General features: G+C 39.1%; 1 protein-coding gene across 1 annotated transcript; it reads right to left on the bottom strand.

Moving 5' to 3' along the window:
• Nucleotides 1-8,604: 8,604 nt before the first annotated feature.
• Nucleotides 8,605-17,879, bottom strand: LOC122762620 (cell division control protein 42 homolog). Its single transcript, XM_044017806.1, has 6 exons — nucleotides 17,827-17,879; nucleotides 14,704-14,808; nucleotides 12,524-12,596; nucleotides 12,323-12,432; nucleotides 12,037-12,234; nucleotides 8,605-8,775 (listed from the first exon to the last, which is right to left on the bottom strand). Exons 2-6 carry the CDS (start codon nucleotides 14,806-14,808, stop codon nucleotides 8,686-8,688), a joined length of 576 nt encoding a protein of 191 aa, XP_043873741.1. The 5' UTR covers nucleotides 17,827-17,879; the 3' UTR covers nucleotides 8,605-8,685.
• Between the last annotated feature and the right edge of the window lie 1,459 nt (nucleotides 17,880-19,338).

Here is a 19,338-nt window from a genome sequence, read left to right as displayed (position 1 = left end):
TGACTCTGTCTGTCCTGTCTGTCCACACTCTGTCTGACGACTCTGTCTGTCCACACTCTGTCTGTCCACACCACGTCCTGACTCTGTTTGTCCTGTCTGTCCACACCACATCCTGACTCTGTCTGTCCTGTTTGTCCACACCATGTCCTGACTCTTTCTGTCCACACCACGTCCACACTCTGTCTGTCCACACTGACGTGGTCTGTCCACTCTGTCTGTGTGGACAGACAGAGTCACCTGCTGCTAAAACAGATCTTGTCTCTGACGCTCTATGGTTTCGTCCCAGAGTCCAGAAACACGCAGAGGTGAATTGGACGCTCATTTACAGAAGAGTATTACACATGTAAAAAAAAACCAGCATCAATTCTGAAATGGAAATTGGAATTCTGAGATACAAGTCAGAATTCTGAGACATTAAAGTTGGAATTCTGGGATTAAAGATGGAATTCTGGGATTAAAGTCAGTGACTGAAACAAAGAGTTTATGTTTGTGCAGTTTTTTAGTCGTGAAAATCATCAGCAACACAAGAACCACTCTCTCTCTCTCTGTCGTGTGACCAAACTGCTTTAACGCCACATACGATGAAGACTCACAGACGCAAAAGGTGACGGTATTGCGTCCTGGTCCTGGTCCTGGTCCTGGTCCTGGATCCATGTTCCATGAGTCTCTCTCTACACCTGAATGAAGACATTAATGCACACACACATACACGTGCAATTTTAGGCCAGACTATAATCCTCACCCCCATCCCCCATTCTTACTTCACTGCCTCTGCCCCTCCTCCCACTTGACAACACAGACATCCCATAATATGCATCTGTCCACCACTCCATAATAATCATAATAATCACCCTGCAAATTCACCTCTTGTCTCTCTCTTGTTCTGTCAGTGGTTGTATTTGTGTGTCTTTCTACCTTCGATTAACTGAGGACACCAGAGATCGCAATAAAAGCACGTAAAATAAACACAATATGTACATTAAGTTAGGTTTAGCATTAGCAAATTAAAGGGAAACTTAAAAAAAGGTTTTATTATGTCAGTGTGTCTCAAAATACAGTAAAATAAACATGATAAGTGAATTAAGTTAAGTGTAAATGAAAGTTACAGCTTCCTGGCTGGCGGTTAAGGGGAAATTAAGGAAAAATTAACCTTCAAAACTTTGTCAAATAGAATAAATGTGTCTGAAAATAAAGTAAGACTTTACTTAACGTCAGTGAGACTTTACTTAACGTCAGTGAGACTTTACTTAACATCAGTGAGACTTTACTTAACGTCAGTGAGACTTTACTTAACATCAGTGAGACTTTACTTAACATCAGTGAGACTTTACTTAACATCAGTGAGACTTTTACGAACATCAGTGAGACTGAGACTTTACTTAACATCAGTGAGACTTTACTACATCAGTGAGACTTTACTGTACATCAGTGAGACTTTACTAACATCAGTGAGACTTTACTTAACATCAGTGAGACTTTACTTAACATCAGTGAGACTTTACGCACATCAGTGAGACTTTAAGTCACATCAGTGAGACTTTTACTTAACATCAGTGAGACTTTACATCAGACACATCAGTGAGACTTTACTTAACATCAGTGAGACTTTACGTCACATCAGTGAGACTTTATGTCACATCAGTGAGAACATCAGTGAGACTTTACTTAACATCAGTGAGACTTTACTTAACATCAGTGAGACTTTACTTAACATCAGTGAGACTTTACTTAACATCAGTGAGACTTTATGTCACATCAGTGAGACTTAACATCAGTGAGAACATCAGTGAGACTTTACTTAACATCAGTGAGACTTTATGTCACATCAGTGAGACTTTACTTAACATCAGTGAGACTTTACATCACATCGGTGAGACTTTACGCCATGCCACACTCTTTGTTAAGTACTTTTTTAAGATAAATCAAATGAAACAATGATAAGTGAAGTCGGTTTATAGTGTTTTGGTTTAAACGTTACGTTACGTTAATATGTAACGAAGGCATGAATACGTGTGTACCTAATAAAGTGGCTGGTGTTTGTGTGAATGAGCAGAGAGTGTTGGTACTTCCTGTTCCTCTGAAGCCTCATGTTGCCATGATGACAACATGAATTCATATTTATGTGCCACAGTTGCTTTTAAAAATGAAGAATAAACAACAATGGTAAATCTGAACACACACACACACACACACACACACACACTCACACACACACACTCAGAGGAGCCGCCATTTTATCTTACCTTCTTAAAACACATGCACTCACTCACTCACTCACTCACTCTCTCTCTCTCTCATGCACACATTATGTGCTCACACGTCCACGCCGACACGCACCACACACACACCCAACCCCACCCAATCCTCTGCTCACACACACACACACACACACACACACACACACACACAGGTTTGTGCAGCTATTCTTCTCAGGATTCTGCATTGACTAAACAAAGCCTTATCACTAACCTGAACCATAACCACAATTCAAATGAGGTTCTGCCTCATTAGGACCAGGTTTTGTACTCCATGAGGACGACTGGTCCTGACAAGGACAGTGTTTATGACAGAAAAAAAAGGTCCTAAAGAGGAAACACATACAAGAACATACACACACCCCGCCATGCACACACACACGTGCACGCGAACACACACGCCCTGTTCCCCTCCCCCCTCCCATTCCATATACCAGGGCACGTTGTGACAAAACAAAGAACACCCCATAATAGTCAGTCGCACAGTATGCATGGTAACCAGTTATGTCAGAGATGAAGGCACTGCGCGCGTGTGTGTGTGTCTTACTGTATATACACTGTTTCACACACACATAAACACAGCTGTGTGTGCGCGTTTAACTGCACACACACACACACACACACAGGATACACAAAATTAGGCACAAATATTCCACAAACCCACATATACACACACCTCCCACACACAAAATTACAGGCTGTACACACACACATGCTGGAGTCTCATGTACACACCCAGAAACACACACTTAAACTGTACAAACAACAATGAAACGACACAACACAGACACACAAACTGTAAAACCACTCACTCTCCCACACCAAAGCCCATAGAAAAAATCAGTGATTTTAACTGCTGGTCCTCTGCTGCCTCGTGTGGTCACTTTGTGTTACTGAGATAACAAAATAAGACATTTGAACTTAGTGACGGAGGCAGAAGTGGATCAACAACAACAACTCCCGTGTGTGCGATGTTAAAGTCACTTTGGTGTGGGAGAGTGAGTGGTTTACAAACTTCAGTTTCCTGTTGTAAAGTCTGTCTCACAGTGAGATAAACAACGTGTTCTTAAGACATCGTAGACTTAATGTGACGTAGATTGTCTTCAGCAGGGAGCGCTCACGACACAGTCACTACTGAAAGAAACACAAACTATGACTTTAAACACAAAAACACAAGACGCAGAAACAGACACACAAAACAACACTTTAACACACACACACACACACAGTGTTAGCATTGTGTCTACTCCTCCCTCATGTATCTCTGGCTGCATGTGCACGAGCTGTGAGTGTGCACGAGCTGTGCATGTGTGCACGAGCTGTGCATGTGTGCATGTGTGTGTGTGTGTCCTGGAGGAGAGAGAGAGAGAGAGAGGTCAGGTTTCTAACCCATGATGCAACGCTTCTCTTCCCTCCCCAAAACCCCCCCACCCTCCTCCTCCTTCTTCTTCCTCCAGGCGGGTTGCCCCTAGCAACACACTTATATAATGAGGTCAGACGGACATCCCATAATAGTCGTCAGGCAGAGCGATGGAGGCGCTCTGGGACAGACAGCAGTCAAAGTGTCAGAGGCTGAATCAGCAGCAAGACAAGATGGCCGCCGCGTGTGTGAGTCATCAGAGTGAAGCTGACGTCACTTTTTATTTGATTTGAACTTCTTTATTTGTCTTCTTTTATTTCAACGACAACATTCACACAAAACGTTCACATTAAGAATATTTCTGTGTTTTTTTACAAAGAAAAACAGGTTTAAAGACACTAAACTAAAGACTCAGCTAATCATGATAAACTGCTCCATTACTACGATACATGGACGTCACATGTTCACGTCTTTATCTCACACACTTTACAACAGGAAACTGAACAACTCACTAACACACACACACACGCACACTCTAACACACTCTAACACACACACTCACTAACACACACACTGACACACACTCATTAACGTTCACACTCTACACACACTCACTAACCTCTAACACACACACACACTAACACACTCTAACAACACTAACACACACACACACACACTCTAACACACTCTAACACACACACACACTCTAACACACTCCTAACACACACTAACACACTCTAACACACACCCACACACTCTAACACACACTAACACACACTAACACACAACACACACAAACACACACAAACACTCTAACACACACACACACTAACACACACTAACACACACACACACACACACTCTACACACACACACACTGCAACACACAACACACACACACACACACTCACTCACTAAACACAAACACAAACACGCACAACACACACACACACTCTAACACACACACACACGCACACCTAACACACACACTCCTAACACACACACAACACACACACACACTCACACACACACAACACACACAACACACACACTAACACACACACACTTCACTCACTCACTCACACACACAAACACACAAACACACACACACTAACACACACACACACACACACACCACACAACACACACACACCTCAACACACCACCAAACACACACACACACACACACACACACACACACACACTCTAACACACACACAAACACACAAACACACACTCCTAACACACACTAACACACACACACACTCACACACACACTCACACACACACACCAACACACACACACACACACACACCTAACACACACACACACACACACACACACTCTAACACACACACACAAACACACTCTAACACACACACACTAACACACACACACACGCACACACACACAGGAGTTGTTGATCCACGGCGATCACTAAGTTCAGACGTGCTATTTTTTTACGACCCTTTGTTCAGAGTGTGAGCTCAGTGACACAGAGTGACCACACGAGGCAGCAGAGGACGAGCAGCTTAAATCACTGATTTTCTCTGTGGACTTTGGTTGACAGCGCGTTAATAAACATGAAAACAGTGGTGTGTGACGGCTTCATGTCACTTAATATGATGAATGTGAAGGCAGATGTGCAGGTCAAAGGTCAAAGGTCAAAGGTTCAGTATTAAAGGTGTACCTAATAAAGTGGCTGTAAGTGTTGTAAAATATTTCTGAGGCTGAGGAGAAAAAAAAACCCTCAAACAAAGACATGAGACTTAAAGACGAGAGTGAGGGATGATGGGAAAAAGGTGTTGGGGGTGGGGGAAGGGCGGAGCTAATCTGTCTGGTTCACGCAGACAAAGGATCAGACGGTGCAGTGTGTGTGTGTGTGTGGACCTGAAGGATCCATTTTAGTCTGCCAATCAAAATGAAGCCAGGTGTTTTACATACTGTACACACACACACACTGATAAACAGCCAAACAGCTCCACCCTGTGGTGGCTGTAGGTCACTGCACCCACAGTCCAGTCATCATACAAACAGAGATCATATTTATTCTTCACTTTAAAATCATTATTACATTTAAATTAGATTTTTCTTTTCTTTCAGACAGAGGAAACAAATGTTTTTAAATGTAATATTTTATACTAAAGGAATAGGGCCACATGGTGGTGTAGTGGTTAGCACTCTTGCCTTTGCAGCAAGAAGACCCAGGTTTGAGCCCCGGTTGGAACAAGGGCCTTTCTGCATGGAGTTAGCATGTTCTCTGGGTTCTCCGGGTTCCTCCCACAGTCCAAAAACATGCAATGTTCAAATATTATTTCACATTTCCCCTACATAGATGAGTCAGTTTTAATAGTTTAAATTATAGAAATAAATGACACATTGGATTATTTTGTTAGATTTAGAATAAAAACATTCAACTGAATTGTTTTCGACTTAAAAAATATATATTATTATATTTTAGATACAGATAGAAAAGTATAAAAGTAAAAGTAGATATATTTTATTTATATAAACCCAAACCAGGGATTTTTTTTCCTTCAAACATTTTTGTCATGGAAAAATATTTATCATTTAAAAATCCCGGAATCTTAATTTGCAGTGTCTTTTTTTTCATCTTATACTAACAATGTGAACTTTTCTTCAAATGGAATTTAAATATTTATCAATTCTTCACAAAATCAAATATAAATTCACTAAAATGTTTTTGCTTTTCCAATAATATGAAATATTTTCCCTTCCAAAAATCTGAAAAATCATTTATCAATTCACACTACATTTTCTTTTTTCAGTCATTCAAGTTTGAATTTATATAAAATTTAATCATCATTTTCTTAATTTGAGAATTTATAAATTCACAAAAAATGTGAAAACATTTTCTATTATAGAATAGGAATTACACATTTACAATTTTGAATTGTAATTATCAAATTTGAAAATGTAATAAAAATTAAAATTGAATCCATTTTTACAGTTCTTTGTAAATTTTGTTTGTAAATTAACTTAATTTGTATATCCAATATAACATTTTTTATTTCAAATATTTTTGTTCAATTTATTGAAAGATGAACATAAAAACTGACTAATTCATCATAATTAGTAACTTTCCCACTGAAGACAAAATCAGAGTCAAAGTGAAACAAACTTTATTTAAAACAACGTTCATATTTCATCACAGTCTGTTTTTATTGCTTATTTTTTTATTCTGGGTTAGTTTGACAAAGTAAAAGTACAAATATGTCCACATTTTTCAAATAAAGCGTCCAAACGAGAAAAAGAAAACAAAAAACTAATAAAATAAAGTTCCCCAGTAAATAAAATAACAAAATGTATATATATATGTATGTGTACATATACATATATATGTACACATACATACATACGTATATACACACACGTACACATACATATATGTACATATATATGTACACATACATACATACGTTTATACACACACGTACACATACATATATCTGTATATGTACATATACAGATATATGTACACATACATACGTATATACACGTACACATACATATGTATGTGTACATACATATATGTACACATGTGTACATATATGTATGTGTACATACATATATGTACACATACATATATATGATACTTCATACATTATGAGAATAAACCATCATCTGCAAAAACAGGAAAAACTACAAAAGAAAAATGGAATTTTTCACTGAAATTTCCTGTTTAATGATTTTTATTTTGATTTAACTTTGGCAAAAGATAAATATTTTAAATCAAACTGCTTTGATCATTGATTGCAGCGTTTTTAATAAAACTAATGATGACAGTGATTTTTCAGCTTCATAAAGGACGATTTCACTTCTCTATTTAAAAGAAAAATAAACTTTAAATCATTATTATGATGCTGCTGATGCTGCGTTTCTTTCGTTTATTTATTCTATTTTTTCAGATATTCAAACCCTGTATATATCTGGGGTAAAGAGGCCTTTAAAAGTGAAGATTTCCTGCTTTCTCTGCTCCACAGAACAATGAAATCACCAAAACTGAAACATTTTGTGTTTGTGTACAAAAACAAAGACGTTTTAATGGAGAAAATAATCCACAGACAAACTTTTACAGGGAGGATTATCAGAATAAGACCCAGGCGTTAGTTAACATGTGCAAAGTCAAAGGCCTCCAGGAGGCGCCGCCAGCATGTGAGGTTGCCAGTCACACCAGGAGGTGGCAGCAGTGAGCGTGTGGAAGTTTGCTCTCCACAACCAGTTTTAGAAACTTTATATAAATCAGAATTAGACGTGAGATTATTGTCATTTCTCAAGTTTACGTCGTACGAGGGACTAATGTAAATCTATGTTTTTATGTTTTATGTCTTTATCTCACTGGTACACTGACTTGTCCAACAGGAAACTCAAGATTGTGAACCACTCACTCTCCCACACCAAAGCCCACAGAGAAAATCAGTGATTTTAGCTGGCGGTGACACAGGAGCTGCTGGTCTACTGCTGCCTCGTGTGGTCACTTTGTGTCAAAGTCAAAACAAAGGCTTTTAAAAGCCGAGTTCATAAATGAAGACATTTTCTCTGTGGGCTTTGGTATGCAGGTGAGATTCACCAGCGTTGGCTTCTCAGGACTGTGATTCATAAACGGTTGGATAACTGACGGATGTGGAAAAAGTGAAGGCAGAAAAACAGAAATTCAACTTTTTTTAAGACCAAAACAAAGAAAAAGTGAAGCAATGAAAGCACGGTTTGTGTCTTTTATTTTGAAGAGAAGTGTTTATTTTCCTGTGTTTCCTGTGCAGCAAATAAAACAGTTTTCACGTCATAGTAGCAGTGTTTTTACTATAACTCCGCCCACTGGCTTTGTTTTTTGTGTTGAACCTCACTTCCTGGTCAGGTGTGTTAGACATGTGACACTGACAACAAAGGCTGAGTCCCCGTCTCACATGCACACACACACACACTACAGATGAAGGCACTGTTTAAACACACGTGTGTGTGTGCCCAGGTTTGTCTGTTACCCATCCACCTCGTCTCCCTCTTGTCCTCTTGTCCTCCTGTCCTCCTGTCCTCCTGTCCTCTCGTCGTCCCTACAGCAGGGAGCAGCGTTTCTTGGGTTTGGTGTCCGGAGGCTCGAGTGCTGCCAGGATTGCCTCGTCAAAAACATTCTTCAGTCCTCGCTGAGGACAAAAAACAAGACAAACAAATGTCATGAAATACAAACTACAAACATTTGTTCCAGAATCTGTTAAAGGAGACATATTATGCAAAATCAACTTTTTAACCATTTCAATACTTATATTTGGGACTCTGGAGGCCCTACCAGTTGCCAAAGTGTGGAAAAACAATACTCAGTCATGTTTTCGTGGTCCCCCTTAGTGTAAGTATAGGCCATAAAACACTCCATGTTGAATTCCCTGCGCTTATGATGGCAGCATGCGCATTTCACCGCGAATGTTACCGCCCACCAGTACGTTTACTTCGCGAGCTCCACCTTAGCGCCACCTTAGCTCCACCTTGTCCCTGCAAGAGTGCAGGCGAGGGAGGAAGAGCGATATTATGTCAACGCGGAGGGACAAGTGTGCTGTTGGTGGCTGCACAGTGGAGCACAGTGTTTTACAGAGGATTTTATATATGAAGCTAATGTGCCAGATAAAGTCAGCAATCGTGTGTTCGTGTGTTCGCACCACTTCACATCAGACTGCGACCAGCGGTCGCTGTATTTAGTCAGGGGACGTATTTCACCGATGTACAAACACACAAATTGTTAAGAAAAGATCACATAGAGCTCATAACTGACCATTCTGACACGTCCTAATTAAACATATTTGTTCAGTACGTCCTCCATACAGACCGTTTATGCAGCGATCAGCGGTGGATCAGCGGTGCTGTCCCTCAGTGTTTTTAACTGATTTACAGTTGGACAGTGTTCGGCTCCATCCTTATGTAGGACGTCTCTTCCTGTGACGACACTCTCGCCGTTTTCTGCTCACGCTGCCATGTTGATATTGTCAGAGAACTAGTGGAGGGAGGGGGAGAGGAATGAGGGGAGGGAACAGGAGCTGAGCGAGTGAGCGCTGTAAAGAGGACAAATCAGAAACCCCCTGGAAGAAGTGGGCGTGTGTTTGCCTGTGTCTCATTTGCATATAAAGGGACCATGCATAAAACCGAGCGTTCTGAAAGGGGCGAGTTTAGCAGGGTTATTGAACTGCTTTGGTGCTTCATCATTATGGTATTTTGACCAAAGCATGTCACTGACATGTTCATTAGGACACCAGGGAACTATTTTAATGGGGGAAATAGGGTATAATATGTCTCCTTTAAACACTGACATTTAGACATTTGTTCAGGCTTTTCCTGCAGCAACTTACACGACCATTGAAACCCTGACAACTAATCGTTCGTTGTCAGGGTTTCAATGGTCATGTATTCTAGTCGACCGTTAAGAAGGAAAGGAAATCATCTTTATTGTCATTATACAACTGAAATGTCGCCGCCATAAGGGACCAACCTCGACCAACCTCACCCAACATGACTAGTGGTGTGTTTCCACCGCCTCTACTCGCCTCAGCACAGCAAACTTGTTTCCACTTGCATACAACCTGGTAGCAGGTTTTACCTGGTAGGGCTGAATGATTTTGAATAAATATCTAATTGCAATTATTTTGACAGGAATTGCGTATCAGAGAGAATGGTAATGTTTACATCATTATTATAATTTTAATTAAAAAGCTGTGTGAGATACAAAGATGTTCTCTTCAGTCTGTAGAACAATAATAATAGTAATAACAATAAATATTATAATAAAAACATTCAAGACAATGATTCATCAAAAAAGATATTTTCACACACTTTGGCTTTAAAAAAAATATTGAGCTTCTTGCGATTTGAAAATAGCAGCAGGACATACTTCAGTTAGCACCGGGTACTTTAGTTAGCCTCGGTACTTTAGTTAGCACCGGGTACTTTACTTTAGTTGGTGCCTGGTCCTTTAGTTAGCCTCGGTACTTTAGTTAGCACCGGGTCCTTTACTTTAGTTGGTGCCTGGTCCTTTACTTTAGTTGGTGCCTGGTCCTTTAGTTAGCGCCGGGTACTTTAGTTAAGTTGGCACCAGGTACTTTAGTTAAGTTGGCGCCAGGTACCTTAGTTAGTGCCGGGTACTTTAGTTAGCGCCGGGTACTTTAGTTAAGTTGGAGCCTGGTCCTTTAGTTAGTGCCAGTACTTTAGTTAGCGCCGGTACTTTAGTTAGCACCTGGTACTTTACTTAAGTTGACCGGGTACTTTAGTTAGCGCGGGTACTTTAGTTAAGTTGGAGCCTGGTCCTTTAGTTTGTACTTTAGCGCCGGGTACTTTAGTTGCGCCGGGTACTTTAGTTAGCACCTGGTACTTTAGTTAAGTTGGAGCCTGGTCCTTTAGTTAGAGCCGAGTACTTTAGTTAGCGCCGAGTACTTTAGTTAGCGCTGGGTACTTTAGTTAGCACCTGGTGTATTCCTGGTTTAGCTTAGCACAGAGTGCAGCAACAGAACCACGTGAGGAGCAGCCAGACGCTAGTTGAGAGTTGGAGGAAGATGGAATTGGTTGCAAAGCCAAATGCGACAGATGCAGTGTGGAAGCACTTTGGATTCAAACCGAATGATCGTGGTGAACCACTTAACCTGAGCGAGTCGTAGCAACTAAACGCATCAAGTTTAGCACAGCTGGCAACATTGTTACTCCTGAGAGATCCTGCCTTGAGCCACACAGTCTGTCTGAGAGTCCATTTTATTTATCGTTTTTGGTTGTTTTGTTCATTTATTGAGGATATTTAAAACGTTTATTGATCTTTGAATAGGTGTAGCGGTATTATGCCATTATCATTGTATTAGATGAAAATGGTCTCAGAACGACAATATTATTGTTTATTGCAATAAATGTTGAACTGTAACATGAGTTAAAAAGACTTAACAATCCTACAAACGTGGGTTCATCTCCAACAATTAACAGGGACATGTGTAAAATCTCAGTATTTAACAGAGGAATTTGGTGGATTTCAGTGACCGTGTCAGATGGAGTCTGTGCTGCGTTCATGGAGGAAGAATTAAACAAAGTGATTCTAATGATTCAGTTACACTGTCACTAGTGTGTGTGTGTGTGTGTGTGTGTGTCACATGTAAAACAAAGTCACGGCAGTTTCATGCAGCCGTGCTGCGATGACTCCACCCACGTTGAGTAGGTACTGTTCTTGTAGTGGAAAAACAAACCTAAACTGAGGCGAGCTGGGACCACAGGTGGAAACGGGGCTTAACATTCTAACATGTTGTGATGGTGAGGGGGGGGAACATGCAAACTCCACACAGGAAGGTCAAGGGAATTGAACCCAGCCCGTTCTTGCTGTGAGGCAACAGTGCAAACCACTAAGCAGAGAATAAATTTTATGATTATTATGTTGTTGTTGTGTTTACCTGCGTCAGTGCCGAACACTCCACGTATTTAACGGCTTTCAGCTCGCGCGCCAGCTTCTCTCCACTCTCACAGGTCAGCGCTCGCTGCTTGTTCTTGGCCAGCTTCTCCAGCGTGTTGCTGTCGTCCCTCAGGTCCACCTGAGTCCCGACCAGCAGGAACGGCGTCCGTGGGCAGTGGTGCGAGATCTCCGGCACCCACTGAGCAGAGAAAATAGTGACGAGTGACTTTGACTTTGTTTGTTTTCAGGCCGTTGATATCGTGTTCAGGTGCTGCTGGAGAACAAACCTTCTCTCTGACGTTCTCAAAGGACGAGGGCGACACGACGGAGAAGCACACGAGGAAGACGTCGGTCTGAGGGTAGCTGAGCGGTCGCAGTCTGTCGTAGTCCTCCTGACCTGAAGGGGGAGACAAACAAAAACACTGAAAACAACAGAAACAGCAGCAGCCGAAGCTCTGGGTGTGTTTGACGTCGTCAGTGAAACATACCAGCTGTGTCAAACAGTCCAAGAGTGTAGGGCTCTCCACCGATCATCACTGTCACTGCATAGTTATCAAACACCTGAGGAGGAGGAGACAGGTGAGGAGGAGGAGGAACAAAGACAACAAAGATCACAGAGAGAGAAAAAGAGGACAATATTTCAGATGTCATCACAGAATGGGAGGTAGACTACACCTTTAAACTCACTCAATAAAAACATGGATTTTGTTCACGTCTTTATCTCACAGCTGATCTACTGCTGCCTCGTGTGGTCATCTTGTGTCATTGAGGTCAATCTGAACAAAGGATTTTAAATGCATGACATTTGAACTTAGTGATGGAGGCAGCAGTGGATCAACAACTCCTGCGTGTGATGTTAAAATGGCTAAGAATGTGGTGCTTCTAAGTTTCTAAGTTTCCACACTCACACATAACATTTCCCAAGCTGATAAGTGATAAAAGCCACCGCAAATAAATTAATTTTATATATATATATATATATATATACACACATATACATATATATACATATATATACATATACATATATACATACATATATATACATATATATATATATATAACTATATATTCCACTTCTCTGCTGCTGTCTCACATCCGTCCGCTTTTTTTGTGGTTCTTCTCGCAAAGAAATCCACTTTAAATGTTGTAAACACAACAGAGCAGTGTTTCTACAGAGCAAATAAACAGGAGCATGCTGAGCTCGCGGGGACTCCTTCTGTGATGTAGTAAAGTGAACTGTGATGTGGTGTCATTATGGGATCTTTTATTCTGAAAAGTAAACCGGATGTTTTATTTTCCTACTTCCTCTCCCGCTCCTGCTGAATTTATGCAGAAACAGGAGTGCTGTGTATCCACGGAGTGCCCCCCCCCCCACTGCTGTGTCTGTGGGGGCGTGGCTAGAGGAGGACGGATAGTGACGGAGAACCGGGACAGTGACGACAACATGGGAAGAACCAGCTAATAGGAACATTCATATGTAATGGGAGGTGTTTATTCAGAGAAGGCAGTACATACACACATTTAACACAAAATACGTCATTCAAATACTTTACACAAAACTACCAAGTGTTGGACCTGGATCAGCCAATAATATTACTAGATAACCTTATACACTAGTTTGAACCTGAACAAAGTGGTTTAGGGTTTAGTTCCTCTTAAGTAGAATTTTCACATATCTGTTCGTTATTTTCGGACAACTTTTACTCCACTACATTTCCTAAATAAAATGTGTACTTTTACTCCGATACACTTCCCTGAACCATCTTCGTTACTCGTTACTACAAAATAAAAGTTAAGTTGGCGACGTAATGCCTGTTTGCTGACGCTAGTTTTTAGTGGCACCAGCTGTGAGTCGCTCAGCTGTAAGCCACGGCTCCAAGTGGACTTAAAACACACCAGCGGCTCGTTGTTTACCATGTCCGACACTGAGGCTCTGGTCTCCAGGTTTTTGTAAATTGTAAAAGGTGACTTTAACTTCTACCAAAGTCATTCTGGTAAGATACTTTTACTTTTACTTTTACTCGAGTATCGCTTTCAAGTACTTTATACAAGACTGCCTGTGGTTTCTTATATTTCTCTGTTTTTTTTATATAATATTGTGAAGCTGTAGGCCTGTTTTTGTTATTGGCACAATTATGCCTATAAATGTCAGCTATATTATATATTAATATTATATCTGTTATATGCACAGCTGTGCTTTGTTGAGCAAAAAAACTAACCTAAATAAATGGTTGATGGTGATTGCTTGTGGTGTGAAGTTAAAAGTACACAGTTTACCAGTTTTGTTCAAAATATCGTTATAATATTGCATAGCGCCATTCGAACAAAAATATCCAGATATGAGTTTTGGTCCATATCGCCCAGCCCTAGTTGTGACAAGTCATTCTTCTCAGTCTTGTTCATAAAATCTAGTTTTGTGAACTTTTATAACCGTTTGTGCTAATTTGTTGTTACATTGTGAAACAAAAACAAATGCTATTTATTTATTTATTTATTTATATCAGTGGTTCAAAAAGACTGGGTCGGGACAAGGAAGATACTTTAAATTAAAATGTACGTGTATACATTTGAAATAAAAAATCATAAAAAGTAAAAAACTGTATTTTGGGAAGAGGAGCGCTGGAATTTTTTCTCAAATTATAAAAAAGAAGACAGAAAACCTCACCGTGGGGACATACTCGGAGGGAAACTTGTTGGTGGTGTAGGAGATGAGCAGGCAGGTCTTTCCCACTGCGCCATCGCCAACCACCACACACTTTATAGTCTGCATCTGGAGGGAGGAAGTGAATAAGGAAAGGGGGGGGTGAGAGGAACACAGAGAGGAGAAAGGTGTCAAAACACATCCTATCAGGAGAGACTAAACTAGTCCACACAAAAACTGCTACAAAAGCTAAAATCGCTGATTACCTCAGTGTAATTTAGTGTGGGAGAGTGAAGAAATACTGATTTTAGAGACACCTACTAACATATTAAATAAAATAGTCAGTTTAAGTCTATGATGTCTGTTCAGTCTTTATCTCACTGTTACACAGACTTTTCCAACAGGAAACTGAAGTCTGTAAACCACTCACTCTCCCAAACCAAACTCCATGAGAAAATCAGTGATTTGAACATTGCACGCACATACACGCAGATTTACACCAAGTGACCACACGAGGCAGCAGTAGACCAGCAGCTCCTGTGTCCCTGTGAGCTAAAGTCACTGATTTTCTCTATGGGGTTTGGTGTGGGAGAGTGAGTGATTTACAGACTTCTGTTAGATGCAGCCTCATGTTTTCTGCTCCACATGAACAACCTGTTGTCCTCTGTCTGTGTCTGCATGAGGAAGCTGCAGGTTATTAGTCAGTGGATAGAAACAGTGGCTGCTGTGTTAACACTGTTCATTACACACTGACCGTGTGGACTGGGGATCACGTGACACCAGCAGACTCACAATCCTGCTGCTGCTTCATTACAGCAGACAATGGTGAAGGTTTACACTGTCAGTGCATCACTGCTCCTTTGTTTGAGTCGTTTGGCAGAGGCAGCACTCTGACCAGTTAACTGCTCACCTGCTGTGGCCATGGTGACACCACTTATGTCCAGATTACTCAGATACTATGTAATTTGATATCGATATATACCAGTATATAAATGAAATGAGTATTTCTGTAAGTCTGGGGGATATGTCTTATAAATAATATGTGTATATGTTGAGTCTACATCCTGATATAGGATAAATATGTGGATATAAAGCCGTTTCTCTGGACTCATGAAAAATTTGAGTGATAATACACTGTAAAATATCACAATCTACTGTTTATGATCTCATTACCTTTCATTTCAGATAAAACCTGCTTGATTTCTTTAAACAATCACTTACTTTCACTGGATGTAATCTGATTAATTTCAGTGTGTGTATTCTAATTACCTTGCTGGATGAAAACTGGTGGGTGCAATCAGACTGTTTTTGTTGATGTGTTCAGATTAATTCAGTAGTTTTTAATCAGATCATTTGAGTTTTTACAACTATTTTGATCATCAATTCATCATTTTCTTTTAAGCTTCATAAATCTGAATATTTTCTGAATTATAGTAATATATCTTCATCCTTCATTTATTAGGAAATAAGGAAACATCAATTGCATGTCGATTTTCTTTAATAAATCTGCCCCTGGAGTGTCAAAATATCTAAACTTCTTAGAAATAGAAAAACAATATTTTCCACCTAAGAAGTTTCATCATTTCACGAGCAGACAGTCTTTATAACTTCCTGTCGCCTGTCATTAATCGAGTAGTTTTTTGGTCCGTGAAATATTGATCAGTGTTTGTCAAACATGGAAATTATGATGTCCACAAACCAAAACTGTTAAATGGAGCAAAGATACCAGAAAATATTTACATTTAATTTGAAAAACCACAGAAAAGAGTTTCAATTACAACAACAACAACTAGAAACTGATTAATAATATATATTTCGGAGTGGAGACATAAGACTGACCCTCACTGATCAGGAAATAATCAAACGCATTCAAAATACCTGAATTTCACTTAGAAATAGTACAAGAAAACTTTCCTCATCATTTTATCAGCTCATATTTGTCTTTATAAGTTTCTGTCGACTACTTTTTTGGTTCATAAAATGTAGAAAAATGTTGAACAGTGATTGTTAAACGTGGAAATGATGACGTTCTCAAATGTCTTATTTTTGTCCACAAACCAAAATGATTCAGTTTTAATAATTTTAGGGAGCAAATAAACCAGAAAATATTCACATTTAAGAAGCTGGATCACAGAAACTGGTTTTAATAATTGAGAAAAACATTCAAACGATTAATCGATCATCAAAATAGTTGGCAATAAATTAGGTAATATCGATAAATGCGATAACTTTTATTACCTATGAAAAATAAAACAAATTGTAGTTGTCGATTTATTTAACCATCGTTTAACAATTGACAAATCTTTGCAGCCCTAGTTTTAAACCATTCATCATGTCATTAAAAACAGACTCAAAATGATTATTCAACAGTTATAATTTATCATGATAAGCTTTCACAAATAACTAATAATGATTTGACTTATCATCTACAAACTAAACATGAAACTAATCAATTGAAAACTGGTAATAAATTAAAATGTGCTGCCACTCCTTCAACAGTGTTGTTGACTGACTGGCACACTTTATAAAATTATTATTATATTACATTCACTTTTAAAACAAGCTAACTTTGAGTCAAATATTTCTGTTTTTCACTCACTTCCGCAAAGAAAACTGTGTCAATAAGCGACAAAAGCGCAATTACGGTTTAATTTAAAGCCACATTAATAATACGCGTGTTCCAGTTAAACTTTAAGTTGTTTAATTTTCCAACACTTTTGTGTGGATTTAAAAACATCAAAATGTGGGAGAAATAAAAAAAGCCTACTCCTGCGATGCTAGTTTAGCCACGTTAGCTCGGTAAGGTAAAGGTAAAGTTTTGACACCGACCCGCGACTAAATGTGGTGATTAAAACAAATAATCAACCACAGGACGTCATATATGAAGCAAACTAAGTAAAGACTAATGGAAAATAGAGCTTTTAATTCAGTGAAGCAGAGATTTAAGAACCAAGCTAACGGAGTTAGCTACAGTTAGCTCCAGGAAACCGTCTGTTCTGACAGCTGCCGGCTAGCACGGTTAGCTGTCAACGCAGTCACCGCAGTGTGTGAGGAGTGGAACAACAGAAGACTCGCTGTGTTTAAGTTAGTTAGTTAGTTTAAATTAGTGATAAAATCATAGTTAGAAACAGTGACAAAAACACTCACCTCTATCTTCAACTACTACTGCTGCTGCTGCTGCTGCTCTGTGTGTGTGTGACGCCTTCAGGTGCTTCCGGTTAACTCCCACTTCCTCCAGTGCGGAAACCGGAAATATGACGTGTGAGATGTCGCCGTCTGTGCTGTTGCCGAAAAAAAACCAGGGTAAATTGATTTTACTTATATATATATATATATATATACAGTGGTATGCAAAAGTTTGGGCACCCCTTAGGAAAATCACTGCATCAGTTTGTCACTTGCTGAGCTTTTGAAGCAGCAACTTCATTTTATTTTAACATATATTATATCTTATGAAACAGAAACATCTCAGGAGTTATAATTTTATTAATTTTTATTGGTTTAACTGAAACATTTTATGTGCATTTAAACAAAATGTGCATGTGCATAAATTTGGGCACCCCAGAGAAATAATTCATTTAATATTAGAGCCTCCTTTTGCTGCAAGAACAGCCTCCTATAGCCACTGACAAGTCCCTGATGTCTGGCAGGTGGTATTTTGGCCCATTCTTCCACACAAACGCCTCCAGTTCAGTCAGGTTTCTTGGCTTCTGTGCATAGACAGCCTGCTTCAAATCAATCCATACATTTTCAATGACGTTAAAGGTGACATCGAATGCTTGTATCACACATATATGTTTGTTATGGAGGTCTACTTACTTATATTAACTTGTTTTCATGGTCACATATATGTTAGTTATGGAGGTCTCCTTACATATATTAACTTGTTTTCATGGTCACATATATGTGAGTTATGGAGGTCTACTTACATATATTAACTTGTTTTCATGTTCACATATATGTAAGTTATGGAGGTCTACTTACATATATTAACTTGTTTTCATGGTCACATATATGTTAGTTATGGAGGTCTACTTACATATATTAACTTGTTTTCATGGTCACATATATGTTAGTTATGGAGGTCTACTTACATATATTAACTTGTTTTCATGGTCACATATATGTGTGTTAGTTATGGAGGTCTACTTACATATATTAACTTGTTTTCATTCACATATATATGTTAGTTATGGAGGTCTACTTACATATATTAAATTGTTTTCACGGTCACATATATGTGAGTTCTGGAGGTCTACTTACATATATTAACTTGTTTTCATGGTCACATATATATGTTAGTTATGGAGGTCTACTTACATATATTAACTTGTTTTCACGGTCTTTATATGTTAGTTATGAGTCTACTTACATATATTAACCTGTTTTCATGGTCACATATATGTTAGTTATGGAGGTCTACTTACATATATTAACTTGTTTTCATAGTCACATATATATGTTAGTTATGTAAGTCTACTTACATATATTAACTTGTTTTCATGGTCACATATATATGTTAGTTATGGAGGTCTACTTACATATATTAACTTGTTTTCATGGTCACACATATATGTTAGTTATGGAGGTCTACTTACATATATTAACTTGTTTTCACGGTCATATATATGTTAGTTATGGAGTTCAACTTACATATAT

The sequence above is a fragment of the Solea senegalensis genome, unplaced genomic scaffold (assembly GCF_019176455.1).
Source record: "Solea senegalensis isolate Sse05_10M unplaced genomic scaffold, IFAPA_SoseM_1 scf7180000015851, whole genome shotgun sequence".
NCBI classification, from domain to species: Eukaryota; Metazoa; Chordata; class Actinopteri; order Pleuronectiformes; family Soleidae; genus Solea; species Solea senegalensis.
The sequence above is the reverse complement of the archived record's forward strand: the minus strand, read 5'-3'. Positions and strand labels throughout refer to the sequence as shown.